Raw genomic sequence first — 25,115 nt, forward strand, 5'->3', positions numbered from 1 at the left:
CAGATCTAAATATAGGACCAACACTAGACATAAACATGGAAGGAAAGTGAGAAATGGCATGGCATCACCTTGTTGTCAGTACCAAGCAAGATTTTCAGCAGAATCCTCCTAACAGAATAAAGGAAGCAAGTGATGAATATCTAAGAGAAGAACAGGCTGGGTTCAGAAAGGGAGATCTTGTGCTGACCAAATAGCAACACTCAGAATAATTGTAGAACAATATGTCAAATGGTAATCTCTTTATGCAACATTTGTTAACTTTGAAAATGCCTTTGATAGTATCCACAGTAATGAGTAATTAGACACTATGGGGTCCCAAATAAAGTATTAACAGTAATCAAAACTTTTATGATGGTTTCATCTGCCAAGCATTCCACAGTGGCAAACTGTCAGAGGAATTTCCAGTCACAACAAGAGTCAAACAGGGATGTCTTCTTTCACCACTCCTCTATCTTGGATTGGATCAAAAAAGAAGTTAACTATAATTCAGGGAAAGGAATCCAATAAACTTTCACATAAAAAGAAAAGATACCAACAACAGACTAGACAAGCCTTAGAGTGGAACCCAAAGGGCACAAGACCCAGAGAAAAAACAAAAAGAATGTGGCAATGCAGTGTACTAGATGAAGCCAAGAGGAATGGTAAGAGCTGGGTTTTTACTTCTGGTAGTTTGTAATTGTAAGGTGAGCACAGGTGAAAGATAATGATATGATTAACTAATGCTTTAAATTATATTTGACTTAGATGCATACAAAATGCATTCTTTCTTTAAAAAAAAAACTCCACAAAGTAAAAATGTATTTAAAATGTAGTAGTGTGTGGACAGAATACATGTAAATAAGTAATACACATATTTTTTAAAACATTATTTGGAAGGAAAAAAACAACATTTGCATAGGTAAATAAATGTGTTAAAAATATAATGAAAAAGTCACCTCCCTTATTAATTTAATCTTCCCGTTTATTTTATATTAATATGAGTAGTTGTAAAATGGTGTATTTACTTGCATAGTTAATTCTAAAAATTAAAGTTTTGATTTCAAAAGAGAAAAAAGTAGTATCAGAACTTTAAAAATCTAAAATATCAACAGATTTTCAATATCTTTTCTAGTTTTTGAGACCTAAACAGGACGACAGACAGATCACACAAAACTACTAGCAGCTATTCCCCTTTAGGGGGCTGCTAAACACACATTTATAAAAAATTATTCATAAATAAGCTCTCATATTCACTTTGCTAATTGTTAAAATTTTTAGTTTTAGACTTCAAATTTTACAAAAAAAAAAAGAAATTAGGTTTTATTAACTACTTTAGTTTATTTCAGCTGTTCCTAGATCTAGATGGAAAAAAAAAAGAGAAATGCATAAAATTAAACATTAAAAGTTTTAGTGAAAAGGAAATAGATTTCTTTGTTATCAAAATTAGTAGACTTTATAAAACTTATTAGGACGAAACTGTATATAAAAAATTGTTTTGGGAAAAAATAGCCAATGCCATTTTGATAGTGAAAGATGCTAAAGTGTTCTAGGCACAAGGTAAGTAAATTTTCATATTTTTTTGCCATCCCAAGTGTGAGAATAAGTGATGAGTGGTGATTCATTAATCAGGACCTTGTAAATAAATAATAGATATTTAAGATCAAACAATAAATCAAATTTCAAAAAATACTTTCAGAAATACGTCTTATAAACACTCCATTTCTGTGGTCGGTCTTACAGACTGCTGTATCTGCACTTTTATTTTCAGAAGAAAATAATGAAATGTATAATGCACAATATAAAGACAAATTTCTTGAAGGATAAAGATAATTATTATTTACCCAAGTGTAGATTTCATCCAATGAAGGCTGGCAAAGTATAATCCTATTCCTGGCACACATCTCCACAATGACTGAAATCGAAAAAATAATTTATACTAGTAGAATGAATAAACAAACAAGGTAAAAAAAACTATCGAAGCGAAGCTGCTGGCAAGATTATTCAGTGTAGTAATGTTAGATGTTATTATTACTCTTTTTTAAATCAAAGGGCTTATAATAACCTTTCTAATGGTACCGTTTTTAGTGTGGCGCTGAGAACCTTCAACATGGACACTGCCGTCTCTGAGACATAAGCAAATGTTACAGCATTCAGGGTTAGTAGCACTTTCCCATAATAAAATTTTAGGAGGCTTATAATAATGAAATGTATGATTATGATGTATATATATATATATATATATATTCTCAGGGAAAAAATGAGGGTGTCCCTAAAGTGTTTTCTTTGACCACATTGGGCTAGCTTTGGGCCATAAAAGAGCATTTTAAGGATGCAGGAGTAGTCGATTCTGTACATGTAGCTTGCCCATCACAGTTGTGACAGCATCCTGGTTGTGTAGATGTTTTGAAGACCAGCTCTTGCGAGGACCTTTGTCAAGTATTTTTCTTATGCAGATTATGTGATTCAGCTTGTATATACTGTTCACATTTCAGAGGTGTACAGCAATGTTGAGAAAATAACAACCCAATAGACCCCAAGTTTTGTACATGTGGTGATGCCTCTTCTGTTCCACACATTTCTGGACAGACTAGGATGCACTGGCCTTGGCAATTCACAAGTCAATTTCATAATCTATGTTTCTGTTTTGGGAAAGCTTATTTGCAATGGCTACTTTTTTGCCTTCTTAAAGCAAACCTTCTGTTTTTGAAATTAAAAGGCAAGCTATTTTTATGTCAAAATGTAGAAGAGCTGTTGAAAATGGGATTTCATCATATATACAGGGCTTTCTTTTTTTATTGATGGTACACACCGGTACGGCGAACCAGCACCTTTTTCAATGTGGGGAAAAAAATTACTACTTTTCTTATATCTTAATGTTTATTATTAATACATTAGTAGTTAAAAGTTAGGCAATCTATCACTGAGTACCGGCACCTATTATTTTTTCTTTTTAAAAGCACTGTATGTATATATATATATAATATATCATGGGCGTAGCCAGGATTTTTTTTGGGGGGGGGGGGGGGATTTTTTTTTGCCCCCCCCCCCCAACGAATTTTTTTTTATATGTATGTATGTGTGTGTACGTTCTGACCCATCATTATTTCTGAAGACGTTTATTGTGCCCCTAGAATAGGTTCTTCCTGGAGTTAGTCAAAAATCATAGACTCCCCGCCATTGCCAGCAAAGTGGTCCTGGGGAGCGCTAGGAGCTGAGCACTATTTCTGGTATTGAAAGCCAACAAAATGCATATTCTGAGGTATCTACAGTGCAATTTTTGCTATTAAAAAAGTTTTATTTCAAAACCTTAATGTGCTATTCTTACTGATTTAGACCCTCCCGCGCCGTTCGGCACATTTGTCGCTGTTTCCACAAAAATCTGTCACTGACAATGTCTGAAGCCTCTTCCCACCTGCTCTGAGGACCTCCATGAATGTGTGGCACCAAGTTGTACTAGGATGTCATCGCAACTCTTCTTATGCATAATTCATTTTGTCGGAGAACATGTCCCCCAAACTTCATGCGACGCTCTGTCACAATCTTACTAAGGGGTCGACTCCCAGTTTGGCATAGGATTTCCTTGATTTAGACCCGATCTCTATTACTGACTCCTAAGATCTGTCTTAGCTATCTTTGTTGAGCCACATTTAGTGTTTTTCAATTTTGTAACCTCTCTTGAATACTGTTAGACACCTTATTTATAGATTAGTTAGTTAGCGACGCACCATAGAAGACGCATATTGAACGGTGTGGTGGAATAAGTCCGCCTATCGGTTCATTTGCACTTCCCGATGGGGACGATGGCCTGCGACTCCTAGGGGTAAAGTCTTAGAGCCACAACGTGGTAAATATTTTGTTGGTATTATATAGGCACATAGACAGGCACAAGCAAAACGCAAAGCTTAATGATTTCGTAAAAGAACAAATGTTTAATAAAGATTAATTAAGAGGAAATACAATCAGTGAGTGAGGGGGGGATGTACAGGAAGATTTAGGATTTTACGATAGCGTTTAAGATAATATCATCACTGGGATATTGCTCATAAAGATTCGTGTATGGTTTGCTTATTCGGCTGTCTCTCACTTATCTGTTATGCAAGGTTCTCCTTCGGGGTTGGATAAGTTGAAGCTCCGTTGTGTTGTAGCCAGTTGCTGGTGCCCTGCAGGTAGGCAGGCGCTAGTGTGATGAATATGAGGATGCCACGCGGTGGGCTTACTCCCGTGGTAGTTGCAGACCGGTCCTGGGACGTCAGCCTGGAATGCCTTCGGTTCGGGTCGAGGGTGATGAGTGACTCACCCTCAACGGGAATGTGTGGAGAGCTGCTGAGGTCTCCCTTCAGGCAACAAAACACGCCAGCCCTGGTGTAGGAGGCTATGAAATGAGACATGAGAGGAGCCTGAATTATTAAACCATACGGGCTGGTTGGCGAGGGGCGCATCCTTGATAGGAGCGTCTCCCTCAGGCTAACTAAGATACTTGTCAACAACATTTTACTAGGTCTAATAATAATTGCCGTACAAATAATACAACAATAATAATACAAATACAAATATAAATGTACAAGGCAGGGGCATAAATGAGGGGGGAAACAGGGGGACCATATTACAGGGTTGTAGCCCCTGTGACCTCATTGACCCACAGGTAAACAAGTCCGCGGTCACTCGTGACCAGAGGACCGTGACAAGAAGAAGGGAGGGGGGTGCAAAAGGGCACATAACCATGCAGGTCAACAAGCTGAAAATAGTGGGGTAGACACGCGAGACTGATTCTCGGGGCCTAAGGATGCATGGTGACAGCAGATTATGCGCATAGCAAAAACAAGCATAATTATAATGTATATATATGTGTGCACATATACAGGTACATATGCACAGGTAAGAAAATGATCTAGACGCGAGTAGGTCCAGATGAATATGGATATGAATAAATAACAAATGCGTAAATAAACATTAGGATTAACTAAATTGTAAGGTGGATGTCCACCGTTGGGAATACAGTCAACATTGACGAGTTATTAAGGAGCACATATTCATAGAGATTTACAAATATAATATTTGGAAGCAAACAAGTATTAACATGGTAATGATACATGAACCTAAATGTTACAGGCGAAGACACACTAAATAATAATGATAAAGTTTTTCCAACTCACCCGCTTTGCCTTACACAAGTTCCCAAATGAATCGTTGACTTGAGAGTCTTCTGACTTCTCAGTGATTCTGATCTAGAATGGCATTAACCTGAAACTTTCGTCTCCGGCTTTTATAGGTTCCCGAACGGTATGTTAAGAGTAGTGATGATCCAATGGCCAGCGAGTCTTTTGAGTTTAGAATTGTTAAATTGGACCAATCTTTTCATTTGGGGCTCATTCACCTGACTTCTTTAACCCGCGACCCGGGGGGGGGGGGGGGGGGGACGAAGGAGGATGAAAGCGGAACCATACCATAATTATCAGGCTGGACCATCGCTCGACGGTACAGCGGACGGAAACGATTTGAATAGCCCTGGGCGTTAGGAGTGTCGACTCAAAGGGATGTACGTGGACACCAAATTTTAATGTCCCTGGACTTTACGGTTGCGTGCTTTTGTTTCGGCGTTTGGGGCGTAACTTTCAATTTTAATGTTCCTGAACTTAACGGCTGCGTACGTTTGTTTCGACGTCTGGGTGTAACTTGGGATGTGTGTTTATGGCCTATAATTTGGGGGTTGGATCTAACCTTGGTGTAATAGGATGTTTGTGTTCTACACTGGTCGGTTTAGTGTTAAAAGGGGCTATACAATGTTAACTAGTGGTTAAGAGGGGGGGGGGGGGGGGGGGTTAGTTCCGCACTGGTCAGTTCTGTATTGAGAGGACGTATTTCGTCACAAACGGGACTAGTGACGTTTGGGATATTTTGTGTTAGAGACCGGAAAATCAGTTAGCGATAGAATCCTCAAGGGTAACGACGTGTTTAGTTGACAGAGAATTTTACTGTGGCCTTTTCTTAGAATAAACATATGATAAATTGTTCATCAGCGTTGACTACATCTCTTTACTTGTTAAAAACAGATGTATTGTTCATTCTGTATTGTTGATCAACTACACTGAATACACCCGAACAATAAAACTCAAACGCTTGCAGAGTAATTGGTTGAAATTCAAGTCATCTAGAGTTGACCTCAGGACAGCCTGAACAAGCAACATCACAATACGCTCTTGCAATTAAGTGACTGTAGTTTGCTTTAGATTTTATAACAAAAGGGAAGTTTTATCATCAAAATCTTCTGTTGGGGGTTTTAAACTAAAAAAATCTCTGGAGTTGTTTTTTTTAAATTCAAAACCCCATTTAGCTACGGTCATAGAATTTAGTAACTGCAGTTTGCTTTAGAATAATATTGAAGAGAGGTTTTCCACCTCAAAATGCTCTGTAGGGCGATTTGGAACTCAAAACCATCTGGAATGGTGGGGGGGGGGGGGGGTAAACTTAAAAAAAAAAGCAATCTGTAGGAAAGGGATTTAAACTCAAAATTGGCTTGGCTATGCTCAAATAATTTTAGTGTGTAATTTACTTTTTTTATATTCAAGAGGTATTTTTTAAATATCAAACCCTTCTGAAGGGATGTTTAAACTCAAAACCCCTTTTGACAACGCTCATAGCATTTTGAGGGAGTAATTTGCTTTTTTCTTACATTGAAGATGTATTTTTTTAGCTTGAAACCCCGCTTGTGGGGGGTTTAAACTCAAAACCCCTTTGGCTACGCTCATAGATTTTAGAGTGTGTAATTTGTTTTTTTTTATATTGAAGAGGTATTTTTTTAGCTTCAAACTCCACTGGAGAAGAGTTTAAAGTCAAAACCCCTTTGACTACAGTAATAACATTTTGAGTGTATAATTTGCTTTGTTTTTAATATTAAAGAGGTATTTTTTTCCTTCAAACCCCGCTGAAAGGGGGGGGGGGGGGTTTAAACTCAAAACTGAGTTGAAAATCCATTTAGCTACGCTCATATCATTTTGAGTGCATAATTTGCTTTTTTTTCATATTGAAGAGGTATTTTTTTAGCTTCAAACCCTACTGAAGGGAAGGGGGGGGGGACTAAAACCCCTTTGGCTATGCTCATAGAATTTTGAGTGTGTAATTTGCTTTTTTTATATTGAAGAGGGGGTTTATCGTAAATTTTGGAGGGGGTTTTAAAATCAAAATCTTCCTTAACTGTGCTCTTGGAATTTGGGGATTGTCATTTGCATTTTTTTTGTTTTGTTATATAGAAGAGAAGCATTTAACTGCAACAACTCCTGGTAGGGGGTTTTAAACTCAAACCCCCCTGGTAGGGGTTTTAAACTCGAAACCCCCTGGTAGGGGGTTTTAAACTCAAAACCCCATGGAAGAGGGTTTTAAACTCAAACCCCCCTGGTAGGGGGGTTTTAAATTCAAAACCCCTTGGCTGTGCTGGGGCAAGTGATGGTTTAGTATTAAAATCTCACCTAAAATTAACAAAATCAATGCAAAAAATCAGTCACTAAATTCTGATCCCTGCCGGGGGGGGGGGGGGGGGGGAGAGTTGAACCCCCAAAACCCCACCCTGGCTACGCCCATGATATATATATATATAAATATATATATATATATATATATATATATATATATATAATGTGTGTGTGTGTGTCCCGGTTGTGTGTGTGATACATTGTAAAAGATACACAAAACTATGCATTTATCAAATCAATTATTGTTACTTGATTTTGGAAATAATAAATATCTTGCCAACATCCCAACCAGAACAGAAACAATGTTATCAGCAGTGGTATGTCCACAGAAAATGTAGAGAAAGTTATCTTTTAATCAAGTAACAACTTGACTGTTATCCCAAAATCTCAAACAACCATTTTTTTTTTCAAAGATTTAGTAAAGAACATTACAAATGGTTGCTATTCCATTTTTTAAAATAAGAAACATTCTTAGAGATGCCTTCATAATGTGTATTCTCTGTGATGGAAATGTACATTTTTAGTTCCTATGTGTATCTTATAGTCACGTACACAGTATCTATATTTAGCCGCCCAAGGTTACCAGCCAGAACTTGCTAGCTCGGGAAATTCCATCACGCGGCAGGGCTATGTGTCAGAATAAATGTGATTGGTTTTGAAATATTAATTATTGTACTTTGAGCTGCATTTATTGGTTGGCATTGCAACGAGGGGATGTTAGACACGTGACAACGCTATACCCAGGGAAAGATTCTAGATTTTTAGTCAGTGTCGTGCGGAACGTGTTAGAGAGAACATGTACTAGAGTTTAGTATTAGAACTCAATTACATTATTGTGTAGATCAGTTATTTTATTCAAGTACATTTAACCATTGTAATTATTTGTGAATAGCTTTTTCAAGTTCTGAATTAAAGTAATTGTTTTAGACGAAGAGAAGTTTTTTCATTGAATATAATAAAATACTTAGATCGTCAGTGGCAACTTCTAGATGATCATCTTATCAACTAGCAACTTCTAAATGATCATCTTATCAACTGACGACTTTTGAATCCTCGGCAACCACGATCATTGATAGTGCAATATAGTTCAAGTATAATCGTAACATCTGGCACCATCTTAGATTGCGACATTAGCACCATTGATTGATTTGTGACACTTATAGATACTAGAGTCATGGTGTGCATTTTTTAAAATAAGAAACATTCTTAGAGATGCCTTCATAATGTGTATTCTCTGTGATGGAAATGTACATTTTTAGTTCCTATGTGTATCTTATAGATACTAGAGTCATGGTGTGCATTTGAGGTAATGTTTGTCCTGTTTGATTCTTTTACAAGTCAACCCATGGCGTAACATACGCCGCTATTTACCGGAAGTATTCATGCAGGCAGTGTATTGTCGTGCAGAGTGCATGACTTTGCTTCCATGAGTAAGAACAAGGGACAGGGCATTGCCATAGTTATCCCAATGTTCGCAAACGAAGATTACAGCCATCCTGTGAAGTTCAAGAGCAACAGTTTCGTTGATGACATTAATCCAGAAATATGCTACTGATAGAAATAAACAGTTACCTGATGCCTACTAAATAATGGCTTTTGGATGGGGACGGGGGTATTAGACCTATTAATGTTTTTGTTTTTTTTTTAAAGCAGAACTTCTTTTTCAACTATATAGTTTACCTGGCTTTTAAGACCGAAATAACTTTTACGGACATTTCACAGCTGTGTGTGAAATATTTTAGTTAAATCTACAGTAGATCTAGACTCTTGATCTAAGTCACTAAAATTCGCCATACTTCGCCGAGTGCAAAAGAAAACAAGTTACATCAATCAAGAGAAAGAAGAAGAAAGCTGCCCTGTCAGCTAGCCCTAGGACAGATGCAAATACATGCGCGTACTGTGGCAAACTCTGCTACTCAAGAATTGGCTTTATCAGTCACTCCAGATTCTGCCCCGTCTCAAGACAAAAACAAAGCCAGTGATTCACCTGGGTGCATCCATTGTCTTCCGAGACAGAAGGAGCCATATATAAATATACATACACAAATAATCATAAAGTTTAATTTTCAATAGCTTGTATAGCTTTTAAGATCTAAGCATGACTAATGGACTAACAGATAAACATTTTTGCACAAAACTAATGACGGCTTTTTCACTTTCAGGGGATGTTAATATTAAAGGAATAATAAGGAAAAAAATCAAAATATTATATAATTTTTTTTTCCTACCGGTATTAAACCATTCCAAAGTCCAGAAACATTTTCATTCTTGATAACATTTTTGAACTCAGCAATCATTCCAAGTTTGGATCTGAAAACAAAAATATATCTTTTATCTGAATATAAATACTTGTTTCAAGCTATTATAAGCTATTATGCTTTTTAGTGTACAGAATCTGAGCATTTTTTAGTTCTCGAAACAGACAAGTACTATGTGTATTCTGAAAGATATTCCTGTAAAGTAAGGTTTTGCACTAAGCCATTCGACTTAAACTAGATTGTCTCTGAATGATGAAAAGAGTTGACAGGTCTTGTTAAGCTAATGCATAATAATAATAATAATAATCTTTATTGTCCTTGAATGTCCTTAAAAATATGTTATCAAAAAAAAAAAAGCAAAGAAAACATAAATTACCTATATAACTTTAAATGTGAAATGCTTTTGTTATTTGGCACATTGGCAAATTTTAGACCATGTTTTCTCCATTGAGCCCTATGAAGACTACCTCAAACTATTTATTTATAATTCAAATATAAAAATTTATGATTTTAAATTTTAAGGTACCCAGTAACATTATCTCTGGAACCACCAAACAGATTTCTATGCAATTTTATACAAAGATTTGCAATCTAAACGTGGAAATTTGTGATGTCCTAGGAGCATCTTTCTTCAAATTTATCCAAGTCAGCTTTAATTAATTTCTATTTCTACGGTGACACCATGACAGGAGATAGTTGTTCATTATAATAGGGAAGGATAGCTTCCCCTTATTTTATTGTTTACTACTTAAAGTCATCTAGTAGTCTTGGCAGGCAGATAGTGAGGTCCTTAGAGGTGAGAGATCTAGTTCTGGAATGCAAGTTGGTTGGGGATGCCTCATTCAATATAATCCACCATCTGAACCATAACATTACCCATTACATTTGCCATTGGAAAAAAATATGTTGTTGCATTCTTTTGTGCTTGTAATTCTTTTGGATAGTAAGTAAGTAAATACCCTTTTCAGACCTTGTGATCTGATGGTGGTCTATTCGACCTGAGGCGGCTCAAAGCAAAATAAAAAACAAAATCAGCAGCAATAAGGGACCTGCTATTTGCTGACAAATGTGCCCTAAATTATATATATATGCCTATCACTGGCAGAGGATTTTCTTTCTGTCTCAAAAATGTGAGGCCTATGTAACTGATCTCCAGCTCTATCATTTCACTAACAAAAAAAACAACAACTGCATTTTTATGTAAGTTTTTGCTCCCTATACCGGATATGAACCCTGCCCGGCATAACCATCGAACTATAAGCAGTCCCTCTAAACTGTCCATATCAGCATCTGCAATGACTGTGCTTTTGTAGAGCGTCTTGCCACCTTATGTCCATGATGAAGCGCAAACATCTTTACGTTACAGACCACAAAAAAAAATATATTAATGGCTTTTCCCCCTTTCAGCCAGCAATAAAAATTAAATTAATTACAATGTCTAAAAAAAAAAGATTTCAATCGCTCTTCCAAAATCTACTCTAACATTTTTCTCTATCTTTATTTTATTTTCGGTCTTGCAAATAAATACGAGCATTGTAGTTTTGGTTCTATTAAAGAGCACCAATATTACAAACACACATGTAGATTGATATATTATTGAAGAAGAAAAAATGAAATAAAATTTGCCAAGATGTTTAGTGTTTTTTAACATATTGTTTACAGATTAATTGCATTAATTGTGGTAAGCTGTGTAGGTGACTTTTACTTTTGGTGAAAAGGCTTGTAGAGTTTATATAATATTGGTGTGGAAATGTTTATTTAGGCCTATTGGTTCATTTCAACTCTCTCATGTTTACAAAGAAATGTTTTCAGTCTAGTACCACCTGTGATGTGTGTAACATCAATGTAGAAAGACAACGGTCTCAGGTCTCAAGGTTTTTTTTTTTCTCGCTTTGACATCATTTGAAACAATTTCATTCAAAAAATGTGTAGCCAAAATTAAATTAATGATATAGCCAAAAAAATATGAATGAAATTAAAGCCTTTATACCAGCTCTGCTTGACCTGTGATATATAAAAAAATAGTTACCCTATATTAACTGACTTCTGAAGTCTTGTTTTAACCAGATCAAAAGGCTGAAATAACACTGTTGAGCATGTTCCACTTAATGTACCAGCAATAAATGATTTCACAACAGGAGTCTGCAAGTAAACCATTAATTTACAAGTTTATGTATATATATATATATATATATATATATATATATATATATATATATATATATATATATATATATATATATATATATATATATATTAGTTATTTTTGCCATGGATTTGGCAAAATATGTAGGTCGCAGCTGGGACTGCATAGCCAAGAAAACATAAAATTACCAATATAACTTTAAATGTGAAATGCTTTTGTTATTTGGCACATTGACAAATTTTAGACCATGTTTTCTCCATTGAGGCCTATGAAGACTACCTCTAACTATTTTATTTATAATTCAAATATAAAAATTTATACTGTATTTCTTATTTATTCTCAAACAAGCCTTATAACTATTACTTTATAGAAGAAAACAGTATTAATAGAAATTTTTCATGAGAATCTAAAGTTAGGATTGCTGGTAGTTTTTTTCTGATTTGTAATGCACAAGTTATTTTTAAAGTGTGTTCTATTCATACATATTCTGTAAATATATTTTTGTTCATAAGCTTAAGTATCAGTGTTTTTATTGATGTTACAAAAATTTGTACTATAGTGTAAATAGGTAAATGATATGCATTACCAAAGCTTTATGCGTTATCATGAAACAATATGTAATTATATTTTGTTTAATATCTACTTCTGCTTATAATTTAATTACAAATAAATGAAGTCGCATCTTAATGACTTTTCTATTGCTTATTCACTATATTCATATTGCATACTTATGTAACAGTTTGAAAGTGTATCAGAGCATGGATAATTGTTGGAGCAAAAGCAGACTACATTGATAGAATATTGTTGCAACAGGCTGTGAAAACAAGCCAAAGTCAGAACGAGGTTGAGTTTGTTTCTGTTCATTCTCTGGGCAGTTTATATGTTATTGGAAATGGAAGAAGACACAACACAGACTAATTGGGATATGATTACAAAAATTTGATCCAGATTTGTGTAACTGACATTGAAGAGCAATTATTTTCTCTGTATCACTATCAATGAGTTCGGTAAACTCTTTTTTCTGTGATGTCTCTGGAACATCTTGAGCTTTTACTTTGAATGGAACTCTAGCAAATGCAAACAGTACTCAGGTAGATTTGGAAAGTTTGACGAAATTTCATCTGCGATCATGCATAAATGTTCTTTCACAGAAAGTTATTATTTTATCTGCTTGTAAGGTTTAATGTCATTTTGCTCATATAAAACAGATAAGGTTTGCAAAATGTCAATATTGTTTTTGCCCAATTATTTTTAATCAAAGCTGAAGTTTCATTTGAAAGAATCTGATTTTTTAATACAATTTGAAGCTTGTTGTATTTGATCCTTGCAGTTACATTTTTTTATTACTTCTTGTAATTCCTGTGTCAAGTGTTTTTGTCACTAATAAATGTCAATGAATTATACAGAGTTCAAAGACTTTTGGTAACTCCTGTACCAAACACTGAAATCCAGACCAACATACTTGCATACTTGAACCATCATCTGTGCAGACACCATTAATATTTTTCAAGAGATCTTTCTCTCAAGCCATGTGCTGTAGTAGTCATTTCAAGAGGTTTGCAAAAGAAAAACTTGTAATAATTTATATACCTAATCTTACATCTAAAATAAAGGTAACCTTTTGGCAAAGCTCTGGTGTTTGCTTTGAAAATAACATTACAGTTTGTCCCGCTTACAAATAACACTTATATGTGGTTTTTCAGATCCTAATTTAACTATTGAAGTAAAACCAGACCATAAAATAGTGGCATTATATTTTCTTTTGTTCAAGATCCATTACTATTGGTTGTTCAATACATAATGAAATTAATAACATTAGTTATTAAACTGTTCCCAGTCATTTCACCTTTGGTCACTTCATCCCCAGGTTTTTATCCAACAAAAAATAATTGTAAAAATTATGAAAGAGCAATATTTCATATATTTATAACTTAAATGTTAAAACAAGGCTTATATAGGCAATATAAATCGGTCCAGAGCATGGGTGAAGCCAGCATTTAATAGAATAAATAAGCATCATCTCAAGGTTTAAAATGATGTTCCCAATCTCAAGGTTTAAAATGATGTTCCGAATCTCAAGGTTTAAACGATGTTCCCATGTTCAAAAAAAGTAATTAACAAATAAAGATAAAGTGAGAGATGACCACTAGTAGGTAAGTTATCAGTGGCATGTTCATAATTATTCTAATCATTATTTATTTCTCAAAAGATTTTCAGTACTTCCAGCACACCTTGGCCTTTGATCATTATGCAAAATATTGACAGCCCCTACATCAAATAGAAGCTATATAACTAAATACACACCCGATTTTCCAACATATTAGATTTCTTCACAAGAATGAAGAGGGGAGAGGGAACACTATAAACACTATAATAACATGTCAAAAATATCAAAAAGCATTAAAAAATTATATAAGAGATGAAGTGAATCCATTAAAATCATGTTTGTAAAATGTTTTTACATGTTTTGGATGTTCCTTCAGACTTGAAGATAGTTTACTTCACAGTCAAAACCTCCCGCAGGACGACGGAGGATGGGAGCGGCCAGGATTTGAACCCGGGACCATCGATAAATCCAAACGACAGTCCAGCGTGCAAACCGCACGACCAGGCAGCCATCCATAGCCGTATAAGCACAATTACATAATGACTAAGAAAAATTATTTAATTGGGGATAAAATGACTGGGGATGAGATGACCAGGGATGAAGTAACCACAAGATGAATAAAAAAAGGTATATTATTAATTGTAAACAAAACTGCTTTTCAATTACCTCACGTCTAAATCCTTACCACAGAAAGAATATCTTTGACTCCACAATTGTGTAATGTTACATTTAAACAGTTACAAATGTTTATACTGTGACAATTAAAATGGTTAAAACATTTAAACAGCAACATCTATCCATTACAATACAAAAAGTATATGTCAATGTAAAAAAAACTTAGTACAATGTCAAGTTTTACACGTTAGAATAGACAAAAAAGTTTGTATTTACAATGGTCTTAGGCAACCCTGCAAATTGTCATTAGACCTCCAAGGTGGTTGCACCTCACAAGGTTGATATCCCCTGGTTTAGAGTAAGATTTCTTCTTGTAAAGTAACAGGGGTGATACATTCAGTCCTAACAAGCACCACCAGTATTTGCTGACATTGTTACTCAGATACATGTATTTTAAGTTTTAATACTATTTGTATGACGTTCTAACTGTATTGAAAAAAATGTGAAAATTTTTAAAAACTTTTATGATAATATATAGCTTGAAGAAACTATAGTTTCAAACTACAATAATGTTTCTTATATCAATGTCTCTAATGCCACTCTAAAAATGTGTAATAATGTGTAATAGATAGAAACTTACAGCATAAATATTTTTCAACCATGGCTGATTACTTTTTATATTAGGTTGGGAAACATTTGACTCATGTTTTGTTGTCATTCGATTTAGTTCTTTCTTTTGTTTCTTGTAGAATCATATGTTAAGACACCTTAGGAGACCTTATCTAAATAAAAAAAATAATAATGGAAATGTTACACAATATATACATATAGATCTAATAGAATGTTTTAAATTGCAATATTCAAATATAAAAGTACTTTTTAAAAAATTCACTTATATTGAGTGAAATAGCATCAATTATTTGTAATCACTCATGTAACAAATTTTTAATGACTCAAAATTTAACCACATACTTCCAATACCATAAAGGTTTGTTGTCCAAAAAAGATGAACCATTTTGTTAATCAGTGAACCTTACATATTCGAAAGAAATCCGAAAATGTTGATTGCCTTCTCAAATGTGGTGACAACAGATAGTAATCACTCAACAAAGTTGCAGGTGATAATTCTGATCACTCTCTAACTGAGCTTGTGATTGTCCTGGTGTTTTATCAGTGAGTGACAAATGTGATCTGATGTTTCTTCTGCTGTTTATTGCAAGTTGTGTTTAGTAAGCAGTCTGATTTTTGACTCACAACTCCATGATCTGATGTTTCTTCTGCATTTGATTGCAAGTGTTCTAAGAAATTTGATGTTTGTCTTGTGAAGTGCTTATCTGGTGTTTCATCAGTTCTCATGATCTAATGTTTGATGCAAAACTCACTGATCTGATGTTTCATTAGCTTTTGCTTGGGAGTGTCTAACACTATCATTTTCTAAGCATGCATTGCATTGCTTACTTGTTTCTCTCTTCTTCCTTAGAGTCTAGCACGCTTAAACTTCTCATCTTCCAGCATTAATTTTTCCTGGCACTTAAGTTTTTCCTTTTTCAGCTATCTATTCTACAGTCTAGAGCTTTTAGCTGGTATCATAATATTTGTAAAATAGGTGTTGAAATTATATTTTATCATTCCTTTTCCAGACGTCTTTTCCATTGTGTAGCATGAAACTTGTAAAATGGGTGTTAAAATGATGTGTTTGTCACATGCCACCCACAGCCCACTCATCTCTATATCTCTTAACATACATATTACACTCTAAAAGGCTCTATACTCTACTCATTGTCTTGTTTGTTTCTTAGTATCTTTACAGACAGACTGACAGAATGAGTTGATTTAAGCGAGGTAAAAAAAAAGGTGTGCTGAAGTCTAGATTTGATTTCAAGCCTTCAAGATAGGTGGCTATTAACATGTTTTGTCACTGAGCTATTCACGTACTTAAAAAAAATTGAAGGTTTTAACTAATCATTTTATTTTATTTTTATTGATTTATGTGTAGTCATTAACAGTGAATAATTGTACAAAGTTTCAAGTGGGAGAAATAATGTGTAAAAGATTTTCTTTCTTACCATTTTATAGGTTACAGCCAATGATTTGTTCCCAGCCTATATATTGCTTATTTTGCAATTGACTCCCTAAGTTTTTTTTCTTACTCATAACAATAATAATATAAATGCCCACAACTTAACATTCCCTGACACATTCCTTTGGCCAGCAAAATCTAGTATCAATAAGGTTGAATTAGGAATGGCCCGTAAATTTGAATATCACTTCTCCCCTTCTCTTAACCCTTTGCCTTAACAAATGGTTTTATTTATATTACCTATTCTAACTATGGATGGCTGCCTGGTCATGCGGTTTGCATGCTGGACTATTGTTCAGATTTATCGATGGTCAAGGGTTCACACCCTACCTACTCCCATCCCCGTCGTTCTATAGGAGGTTTGGACTAGGAAGTAAATTATCTTCAACTCTGACAGAACATCCAAAACATGTAAAACATTTTATTCTTCTGGATTTTTTGTTTTTTCAAATCATTTGATAAGTTCTATGATATTTTTTGGCCTGGGCTCTTTATTCTTATTACATCCTACAAATCACAATGCTTACATAATACTTTGGCCCTACCACCTCCCCACAATACTTTGGCCCTACCACCTCCCCACAATACTTTGGCCCTACCACCTCCCCACAATTTTTTGGCAATTATAATAAAACTGTCCAAATTTCAATAATTTCCTTTTTGGCCAATGTATTCTAGCATAGGTTAAGTTTTATTGGAATGACCCGCTTTACATTAAGTTCTGGCCTGTGAATGGCGGCTTCCTTCGCTGTTTTTATACAATAATTTGTTTGCATTAATTTTTTGAAGTTAGGTAGTGATAGATGAAAATTTCAACATGTCAGACGGTGAAATGGATGAAAGCATACTAACTGAATCTGATTTTAGTGACTTTGATAGCCCTAATTCTAATTGTAAGCACAAAAACCCCCTTGGCTACGCTCATGGAATCTGGTGACGGTGGTGACTGATGTATGGATAGTCTTATATTGAAGAGGGGGTTTTAGCGTAGATTTTGGAGGGGGTTTTTAAATCAAAATCTTCCTTAGCTTTGCTCTTGGAATTTGGGAATTGTTGTTTGCATTTTTTTTTTTTTTTGCTTTTGTTTTATAGAATTTGATTTATAGATTTGACTGCAAACCCCCTTGGTTGCGCTGGGGCAGGTGATGATTTAGTGTTAAAATCTTGTGATCACCTAAAATAAACAGAATCAAAGCAAAAAATCAGTCACGAAATTCCTAGCCATTTCAGGAGGAGGGGGGGGGGGGGGGAGTGTTTGAACCCCAACCCCCTTGGCTACACCTATGGTATATATAATAATATAGATCTACTAATATTATTATTATAGATTAATATAGATAGATTATAGTACATTATTTCATTAAATAGTAATATTATCTATAGTGACCTACATCTAGATCTTCTCTTATCTTATCTTATATGATACAGACGTTACTTCAAAAGAAAAGATGATTACGCCCTACGCGTCATGCATTTAGTTATGCAATTAACCAATGAAGTCAGCTTGTAAAGAATGCTAAGAACTGAATGAAAATGCTGTCTTGATATCTTGTTTGTGCTGTTATATTTGTCTTTTGTGTCGGTTAATTATTCCATGAATAAAAAATAAAAAAAAGTTAATTGTGTAAGTTTGATTTAAGAATAAATGATCAGAGCATGCATGTCTTATATAGTACGTTACCAAAAATTGTATTGTTTGATAGTGTTCAAACCCAAAAATGTAATTTAACTTGTCCATTACTTTATAAATATGTTGACATTATAGCTAGATGTATATAGAAATCATGCACTGATTCAATTATTATAATTTCCAAACAATTATGTCAAATAATTCTATTGCTAGATCTAAATCATCAGTGTGAAAGTAGACCTATGTAAAAGGTTAAAAATCTCATACTAAACCATTGAGCTGCATTTGAACAAAAAGGGCATTATAAACAAAAAATCACCAATGAATTTGTTTTAAACTACAGTATTGAAAAACATTAAAGATTATTCCTAATTAAGCCATAATAAAATTTAATGACTGAACCATCGGAGACAGTATTTGCATGATAATACCTAATTGAGCCCTAATAAATATTTCAGTTATTAAACCATTAGGGCCAGCATCGGACCGATAATGGCACAATAATGGTTATCCCTAATTGAACCCTAATTAATATTTCAATTACTAAACCATTAGGGCCAGCATTGGACCGATAATGGCACAATAAGGGTTATCCCTAATTGAACCCTAATAAATATTTCAGTTACTAAACCATTCAGGCCAGCATCGGACCGATATTGGCACAATAAGGGTTATCCCTAATTGAACCCTAATTAATATTTCAATTACTAAACCATTAGGGCCAGCATTGGACCGATAATGGCACAATAAGGGTTATCCCTAATTGAACCCTAATAAATATTTCAGTTACTAAACCATTCAGGCCAGCATCGGACCGATATTGGCACAATAAGGGTTATCCCTAATTGAACCCTAATTAATATTTCAATTACTAAACCATTAGGGCCAGCATTGGACCGATAATGGCACAATAAGGGTTATCCCTAATTGAACCCTAATAAATATTTCAGTTACTAAACCATTCAGGCCAGCATCGGACCGATATTGGCACAATAAGGGTTATCCCTAATTAAACCCCAATGAAAATCTCAGTTACTAAACCATTGGGGCTAGTATGGGCTTGATTAGGGCGCGATTCTGGAAATCCCCAATGAATCCGGAAGTGGGTTTACCCATTCTGGGCCGATATTGGCACGATTAGGGTAGCCCGTATTGGTCCCTTATGGGAACCTAATGACGCCAATGTGCAAACGGTATGCGCGCCCATTAGGGCGCGATTTGGGCTATTTAGGGCTGCAATTAGGGCAAAGGGGGATAACCCTAATTAAAACTGATACTGGGCCGTAATGGGCATGTTTATAGGGAAGGCTGGAAATAGTGCTCCGTCTTTTTGGCACAAGACATGCTAAAATGCTCCGTCTTAAGAGGGTTAATGTTTTATTGAGTTGAGGTGTCCCAAACAGAGGATGCATATTCTATTATTGGCCTAACCAAGGTTAAATAACGTGTACATTTTTTTTTTATGTTCTTATTTGATTTACAGTTTTTCATTTATTATAACACCTAGGACGCTAGATATTTTGCGTTTTTAGTCTGTGTTACTGGTTTACCATGAATAAGATAAGTGGAATTAATTTGTTTTAGTCTTTTTGTTACTCTTAGTCTTAATAACTGACATTTTTCAGGGTGGAAAGACATGGACATGCACCAATTTGATTCCCATTTCTGTAATTCATCGATCTAATTCTCTTTGTAAAATTTCTGTATCGTGTTGTTTTTATTCAATTTTATTGTTCTATATATATAATTAAGCAATCGTCTGCAAATAATCTGACTATGATTAATAGATCTATCATTATCATCTACTTGATCTAGTCAATCTACTAGGTGACAGTGACAGTCTGACAGGTCTATTGTCTATTCTAGATCAGTAGATCTAGATTATTCTAGAATCTACTCATCTATGATCTAGATATTCTAGATGATGAGCTTGAGTTATAAATGTCATTTATTGTCATCTTTGATACGAGATTGTGATTCGATCAATTATCTTATCTAATCTAGTCTAGCAGTATTTTTTTACATAGATCTAGAGTACATGATCTACACGATAGACCTACTCAATCACAACTCTGAACTCAGTAACTTGGACATGGAAACATGTTGATTAAATTAAGTTACAAATAAGCAGAATTAACTCCCTTGGCTATATTGACCTTTTAGGGCAAAACCATGGTCCGCAGAAAGATGAAAATTGTAGAGCTAGATCTTTATAATAGTATATATAACTTTTCGCTAAAAGTCAGTTCATCCTATCGGATAATTTAAATAATAGGCCTAATCAAATCACACCCCAACTACTGCTAATATCATGGGCGCATATAATAGCTATGTGAGGGGGGGTCGTGGTTCACCCTGCATGGGCGTAGCCAGGATTTTTTTTCGGTGGGGGGGGGGGGGGAGGGGGACACGACTATTCGTTCACTGACATTTCGTTCACCGACAAATCGTTCACGACTTTTCGTTCACCCGACAATTCGTTCACGCGACTATTCGCTCACGGACTATTCGCTCACAGACAACTTGTTCACCGACAACTTGTTCACCGACAGTTGGTTCACGACAAATCGTTCACGCGACAAATCGTTCACTAACAATTCGTTCACAGACAAATTGTTCACGCGACTATTCGTTCACTGGATATTTCCAAAAACAAAAAATTGCTAGAGATCGGGCCTGATCCGAAATTCTTTGTTAATTTTTGTTTGTTTGTTGTTAATATTTTGTTAACGAGGACAGTAGGCCTATGTGATAAAAAAATTATATTTAAAAGAAAAAAGAGATCTTACAAGCAAGCTGAAACATTTAAATGGGACCTCACTTTACTATAGGTAACATTTTTACTGTCAACATGTAGACCTTCTTTTACACTCAAGTCCGTCATGTAGTCTTGTTCGCCCTACCCATATTTGATTATCTTCTTAATAGCGGTCCTGATGTTTCATTAACATACCCATTTTATTGATATCTTATTAACAAAAACAAATCTTATCTTATATAATACAGACGTTTCTTCAAAAAAGAAGATGATTACGTCCTACGCGTCATGCATTCTGCCAAGTCACTGGTTTTCCTGGCTAGCTCAGACACACTTGTATTTTTTCAACAATCTTTTCAGTGTTTTTACGAGAGATAATTTAGATTTTTTCAACAATGGTACTATATTTGGTACAATATATGGTTTTAATGTTCAACTCTGAATGTCACATAGCCTACTAGATACAGATCTAAGGTTAATACTTATCAATTAAGACAACTAAGAAAAAAAAAAACAATCACATATACAACACTAGGAAAAATTTTGGTTCCCTATCAAAAAAATTATAATTTATCGCAATACAACAAAATAAAATTGTTTCAATAAATTTGTTATTGAAGTCCAAGCAATCAAATTAGTCTACCAATGGGTGGTCACATATAGAAACAAGTTAACTAAAATAAAAATAAAATAGAACTCGTTTTAAACTTGATGGAAAGTAGGCTACTATACTCGTATCAAGTAGATTATATTTTCAATGTTAACAGATTGAACATGTGTATAGGCAATGTCCAATAAAGTTGTATGACTTCCAGAGGAGCCAGTGGGTCTAGCACTCCACTAGGTGTTAACTAGAGTAGCCAGATGAATGGGTAGATTCCCGGTAGATGAAAAAAAAGAGGGGGGTGTAAAGGTATATTAAAGGTGAAAGTAAAAATGTTACCTATAGTAAAGTGAGGGCCCGTTTATATTTTTCAGCTAGCTTGTAAGATCTCTTTTTAGCGGCCCCCGAAAGGGGAAAAGACGCTATTAGTTTTGTGCGAAATGTCTGTCCGTCCGTCCCGTTTAGATCTCGTAAACTAGAAGAGATATTGAAAATCCGACTTCACAATATTTTAGACCATTCAAAGTTCTGATGCAACGGCTACTTTTTTTTTTCCTGAAAGCGAAAATTCTAATTTTTAAAATTAATTATGCAAGCAGTTTTTTTTATAAGAAAAAGCTAATTAGTATGCATTACATGTTAGACCTAATTTAAGACGAATAGTAATCTTATAAACATCATTTTTGTGACCATTTTTTCTATGTAGAGGGAATTTTTTTTTTTTTTTTTTTTTTTTGAGGATTCGAATATGAGATTGAGCTTTTTCAAAACAATTAACTTATTTAGTTCGAACCGAGGGTCCCGGGTTCGAATCCTGGTGAAGACTGGGATTTTCAACTTCTGAGTCTACCCAGCTCTAATGGGTACCTGACATTAGTTGGGGAAAAGCATAGGCGGTTGGTCGTTGTGCTGGCTACATGACACCCTCGTTAACCGTAGACCACAAAAACAGATGGACTTTACATCATCTGCCCTATAGACCACAAACTAGTTAGGCCAGGTTCACATCTAACTTTACATTCTCTTTCACGTATCCTTTGATCTGCGGGACGGTTGGGGCACTACACAAGATCTGTTAACCTCCTTTCTCCATTCTTATCTCTCATTTGTCTTTGATATAATTTCATTCGGATTTTCTTTCTGAAAATATTGAAGCCTACCTGGGTGGACCACTGGTCGTGCGGTTTGCGCGCTGGACTGTCGTTTGGATTTATCGACGATCGAAGGTTCAAACCCTGCCTGCTCCCATCCCCCGTCGTCCTGCGGGAGGTTTGGACTAGGAAGTAAACTATCTTCAACTCTGAAGGATTATCCGAATTATGTAAAACATTTTACTTCGGGGGCCGATTTTGAGTTTGTGTTTCCACACAAACTGTCTTTTGTAACCTTGTTTTATTTTTTTTTTAGTTTAAGTATAATTTTTATCCCATTCTGTCCTCATTAACGAAATATTAACAACAACAACGGAATTAAATAAACTCGGATTTGACCTGATCTCTAGAAACTTTTTGCATTTGGAAATAATAGCTACAAAAGTTTTAATGTAAATAAATTAAACACGCGACGAAAATATATAAAATTAACATATTAACAATATGTTACTATCCTGTGAACAATTTGTCGCGTGAACGATTTGTCGCGTGAACGATTTGTCGTAAACCAACTGTCGGTGAACAAGTTGTCTGTGAGCGAATAGTCCGTGAGCGAATAGTCGCGTGAAAGAATTGTCGGGTGAACGAAATGTCTGGTGAATGAATAGTCGCGTGAACGAAAAGTCGTGAACTATTTGTCGGTGAACGAAATGTCAGTGAACGAATTGTCGTGGAACCGGGAGGGAGGGGTTGTGCGTGTGAACGTATTTAATCTATAGGGGCCTATTATATTCCGATACTTAATTCTTTCGGAGGTAAGCGCTTGGCTTCCGTACCGGGTCCGGGGTTCGAATCCTGGTGCAGACTGGGATTTTTAATTCCAGGGTTTTCGGAAATATCCATCTTTGGGGAAAAGTAAAGGCGGTTGGTCGTTGTGCTGGTCACATGACACCCTAGACACACAGAAACATCTGCCTATAGACCACAAGGGGAACTTACGTTTTAGACCACAAGGGGAACTTACGTTTTAGACCACAAGGGGAACTTACGTTTTAGACCACAAGGGGAACTTACGTTTTAGACCACAAGGGGAACTTACGTTTTAGACCACAAGGGGAACTTACGTTTTAGACCACAAGGGGAACTTACGTTTTAGACCACAAGGGGAACTTACGTTTTAGACCACAAGGGGAACTTACGTTTATTGGCACTTCCTGGTGGAAAGACTGCATGTAGGCCCTAGACTTCCCGCCCTTTGCCAGCCAGTGTATCTGTGGAGCGCAATGAGAAGCACTATTGCCGGTATTTAAAACAAATAAATGTATATTCTGAGGTATTATTCTGATATTAAAAATGTTAGTTCAAAAACAGAATCTGCTATTTAGTACACTTTATTATTTGCGCCCAGCGGCTGGTAAAAATGTTTAACCCCTCTTGGCTACGCTCATGGAATTTGTTGACTGTAGTTTGCTTTAGATTTTATATCGAAAAGTTTTATCGTTAGAACCATCTGTTGGGAGGTTAATTTAAATTTAAAAATATCTGGAGTTTTTTTTTTTTTACAAACTCAAAACCCCTTTAGCTACACTCATAGAATTTGGTTTGCTTTAGTTTAATATTGAAGAGAGGGTTTTTAACCTCAAATCATAACTCTCTGTAAAAAGGGGGGGGGGGGTAAACTCAAAAACCTCTTGGGGTGGTTTAAACTTAAGGCCCTCTGGAGTAGGGTTTTAAACTTCGCTATTCTTATAGAGTTTTGTGACTATAGTTTCTTTTAGTTTAATATTGAAGAGGTCGTTTTTAGCTTCAAATACCACAGAAGGGATTTTAACCTCAAAACCTTCTGGAGGGGATTTTAACTGAAAGCCTCTGGAAGGAATTTTTAAAAATCAAAACCCCTCTTGGCTACTCTCATAGAATCTGGTTTTGTTGTTTGCATTATATTATTTTTTTTTTATGTAAGAGGGGGATTTTAAACTCAGATCCTACATTGGCTGCGATTTGGCAAAAAAAAAAAAAAAAAAAAACTCTCGCTCGCATGAATATTTTGATATTTACCCAAATTCATTTTAGAAACATTTTTGTAATGACGATAATAAGCGATCGGGTAAAGACTACCACTCCGAATCCGAAGAGTTGCTTTTGTGTTTTTTAGTTCTAAATAACATTGTCCATTCGATTAGAACAGAAAGTGCTCATACAGTCTAGAAGCAACGCAGCTCAGGACGTGTCGTTTAACATTTGCATATTTTGCGTAAAACTTAGACCTTTGATAGGCTTGGAAGAAACCAGTACAAAACTTACAATAAAAGAACTGTCACCAGTAACCAGTACAAAACTTACAATAAAAGAACTGTCACCAGTAACCAGTACAAAACTTA

General features: G+C 35.2%; 1 protein-coding gene across 6 annotated transcripts in view; it reads right to left on the reverse strand.

Annotated features, from left to right (window-relative positions):
- The window catches only part of LOC106051454 (mitochondrial glycine transporter A-like), a 49,185-nt gene extending 28,729 nt beyond the window's left edge, over positions 1–20,456 (reverse strand). For 2 of the 6 annotated variants that reach the window (XM_056019694.1, XM_056019693.1), the window contains exons 1-5: positions 16,638–16,789; positions 15,212–15,353; positions 11,733–11,845; positions 9,674–9,755; positions 1,821–1,891 (exon numbers count right to left, since the gene is read on the reverse strand). In XM_056019694.1, the coding sequence (XP_055875669.1) occupies positions 1,821–1,891; positions 9,674–9,755; positions 11,733–11,845; positions 15,212–15,289 (344 nt within the window). In that variant the 5' untranslated portion in view covers positions 15,290–15,353; positions 16,638–16,789. The other 4 variants (XM_056019692.1, XM_056019689.1, XM_056019690.1 and 1 more) reach the window with 4 other exon arrangements.
- Positions 20,457–25,115: the final 4,659 nt, after the last annotated feature.

This window comes from Biomphalaria glabrata, chromosome 2 (assembly GCF_947242115.1).
Source record: "Biomphalaria glabrata chromosome 2, xgBioGlab47.1, whole genome shotgun sequence".
NCBI lineage: Eukaryota > Metazoa > Mollusca > Gastropoda > Planorbidae > Biomphalaria > Biomphalaria glabrata.